General features: G+C 42.7%; 1 protein-coding gene across 1 annotated transcript in view; it reads left to right on the forward strand.

The window, feature by feature from the left end:
* ARHGAP10 (Rho GTPase activating protein 10) overlaps positions 1-2796 on the forward strand; it is a gene marked incomplete at its 5' end in the record, with an annotated part of 81107 nt that extends 78311 nt beyond the window's left edge. The window contains one exon of the mRNA XM_008945893.1: positions 2708-2796. Within this exon, the coding sequence (XP_008944141.1) occupies positions 2708-2796 (89 nt within the window). The remainder of the gene's footprint in view (positions 1-2707) is intronic.
* Between the last annotated feature and the right edge of the window lie 583 nt (positions 2797-3379).

Here is a 3379-nt window from a genome sequence, read left to right on the forward strand (position 1 = left end):
GCTGGTGGCACCGTGGTGATGAACATGAAGCAAATGCCACGTTGACCTTGCTGTTTGTTCACCAGATGAAATCAGAAGAGCTTTCCCTTGGAGAGACCTCACAGCAAGTTGAAAGTCTGTGGGTTTGGTTTTTCCACCTGAGCTGGTGTGATTGTTCTGTAGCACTTGTTGTCATTACTGGTGCTCAGTACCTTTTACACCACAAGTATTTTCCCCTCCTCTCTCCAACCATGCCACTTAGTCCTGTGGGATGCTTGGCCCAATAATGAGTTGTAGTTTTAAGGCTGGTCTCTGCAGCAAGGTATTTTTAACTGAGGCAGGCCTGAGAAGCTGCTAAGAACTGTAACTGCTGCTGATGGAGAAGAACTGACAGAAAGGGGACACTACAGAACATCTCCTGAGCAGGGCATTTTTTTCAGAAGCAGCCTGTGTCTGGGTTTGAGAAGAGCTGTGCACGACAGCAAACCATCTTTTGGGTGGTAAAATGGTTTTTATTTTCAATGAATGCTGTGGTGCACTAAACTTTGGGGATGGATTGGCAAATAAAACAGGATCATTGACGTACAAGTGTGATATTTAATTTCCCCAGTGCCTTCTGGGGGGAAAATGGTGTATGGCACCCAAATCCCATTGCTTGGCCCCCATGTATTGTCTTTTGGGGATGGATTGGCAAATAAAACAAGATCATTGACGTACAAGTGTGATATTTCATTTCCCCAGTGCCTTCTGGGGTGAAAATGGTGTATGGCACCCAAGTCCCATTGCTTGGCCCCCATGTATTGTCTCTGAGTGTGCTGCACTCTGCAGAATTCAGTATTAAGTTATCAAACTTGGTTAGAAAATACTTCTTTTAAAATTTGCTCTTCTGTTGAGCCAATTGATCCAGCATAGATTGAGCAGGGCCTTCCCTGGGTAAGTTTTAGGTTCAGTAGGATGCCCTCAGATGAGGGCTGCTCTCATTTTGAGCAGGCCTTGAATTTATAACCACTCACATGCAAATAATATCCATCCCCTCTCTAGTGTACACTGAGGTTGGGCTCCAGAGGACAAGCAGACATGTCCTACTTGCAGGTTTTCTAGTTGCTTTTCTCCCTACATGGCATTTTTTGGAGCTTGTTTCCTGTAATCCAGATGTGGGAGACTTCAGGAGAGGTTTGGCTGCCTGCTGGAGCTGCTTGGGGCATTTGGAGAATTCCAGCTGCCCTGGTGGAGCTTCTGGAGGGGGGTTTGTGGTGCTGCCAGTGATGCGCTTCCAAATGCATGGGTGGCATGAAGATGACCAAGGGAGAGCAGGGCCTGCTAATAACTAATAGAAATGCAAGTTCCTGTGTGCACAGAGATCCTCAAAGGTCATTTTCTATTTATTTTTTTTGGTCTTTTGGAATCTTTCTGTCCAACAAATCCATTATAAATAGTAGCCCAAGCTTTTGATCTGAAACTGAGCTATCAGTATCCTTTGGAAGCAGTTTTGTTTGCTGGATTCCTTGTTGTGCTCCAAAACCATGGCTTAAACACCTTCTAGCTTCCCTCTCTGACACAGGGACACAAGGAAAACAACTAGGGAAAAGTGGGTTTGAAGTGCTCAGATTTAGAGCCTTGCAGTGCTTTTTCAAAGTGAGACATAACATGTTGCTCCCTCTCAACTGCTATTTTCCCCAATTTGTATTTCCCAACGTTCTCCAATGCATTAATGTGCTTTAAATAAAGCACTGACATGGCTGGCAGCTTGTTTCAGCATCTCTCTGATCTCCTCCCTAAATAATGTCTGTCTCAGAAGCACTGTGAGGATAAATTAATATGGTAGGGAATGTTGTGGGCTGCTAGAAGGGTGGGATGTTACAGCTCCATAGGTAAGCAGCTGCCTGTATCATTCTTCTCAGAAATTTGATAGGGGGAATGAGACTTTTTAGTCTGTTTTTCAAAGAACAGAGGCTTAGGCTTGTTTTTTAACTTCCTGTCCATTGTAGTCAAAATCTATCTGGGAAGCCACACTTCATTAGTTCTGTGGCTCAGAAAAGAACTTGTGGGGCATTTCCAGTCCGAGGTGAAATTTTTCTTCATTTTGATTCATAGATTCTCTCACAGAAACTTTGGGACCAGCAGTGGTAAACACTTGGGATGGCCATCAGGAACAAGGCAGATCAGTCCAGCCTTTCCTTCCTGCCTTGTGAAGGGGCCAGATTCTGCCCATCACTCTCTTCCAGCAGCAGCTCTGGGAAGTGATGGTCCTTGGAGTCCTTGGAGCTCAGTTCTGTGTCCCCTGTCATCTTTTACACGCTTGCTTTTCATGCAGAGGAAGCTCCTGTGCCATTTTTTGGGCAGCTCAGAGCTTCCAGATCCATCCCATCTACTCAGGACACGTTTTTGGTCTTCATCCCCAGCTACTGAAATAGTTTTGCATTGTTGGATGTGAATTCTGACTTCTCCCCAAAAGACATCCAGATTTTCTATTTTATAAACCCATCCTCAGTTCCATTAACTGCTTCCTTAATTAAGCCTCCCTAGACACTGTTTCACCCTGTATACTTTACAGAAGACACTTCAAGCACCTCTATTATCCAAGTATTTAAATTAATCCTCCTCTTCACCCTTTCCCAGCCAGATTTTCTTACACTGGTCCTTGCAGGATGTTTTTGGGAATGCTTTGTAAAGTATTAACTCAGCCAGAAGATGATGCAGTTAATTTTTTTCCCCTTTTCTTTTGCAGTGCAATTTTCCAGAGAACCAGGCTGGCTAGAAGGCACATTAAATGGCAAGAGAGGACTTATTCCACAAAATTATGTCCAGTTTTTGTAGCTTTGTGCATTGAACTCCACGAAAGGTGTACATGGTATCCATGGATTTTTGTTTTAGTCACTTCTCTCTACTTTTGTGACTGCCTTTCATCAACAAAGAGCTTGACTAGGGGTTGAAGATCCCAATCTGTATAAAGATGTTAAATGTTGCCAAATATGAACTACAAAAAAAAAAAAAAGATTCTTTAAGGGTTGGAATGGGTGGGAGGCCAAGAGGGGGGGATGGATAAATTTTTACCAGGGTGCTTTTTTCAGTTGTGGAGAGCAGTAGTGGTATGTTTGCACAATAAGTAGCATTTTAAGTCAAATATTTGTTTGATCTGTGACCTGACTATCAGTTGAAGAAGATTTTTTATAAACTTAGGATCCTGGAGATTTTGCACTGATAACCAGCAGTTTTAAAAGACTGTTATTTGGGTTTGGAAAATGCTGTTGCATAAAAAAAGGCTGACAATCAAATTATATTTCCAAGGGGAATAGATAGTACAGAACAGACACCAGTAAGTAAAATAATAGGTATCAAGACATGACATTTTTTCAAATGTCTTCAAAGAACACCTTCTTTTCTGTCGTGTGTGTGATTT

Source organism: Merops nubicus, unplaced genomic scaffold, assembly GCF_000691845.1.
Source record: "Merops nubicus isolate BGI_N331 unplaced genomic scaffold, ASM69184v1 scaffold2648, whole genome shotgun sequence".
Taxonomy (NCBI): Eukaryota; Metazoa; Chordata; class Aves; order Coraciiformes; family Meropidae; genus Merops; species Merops nubicus.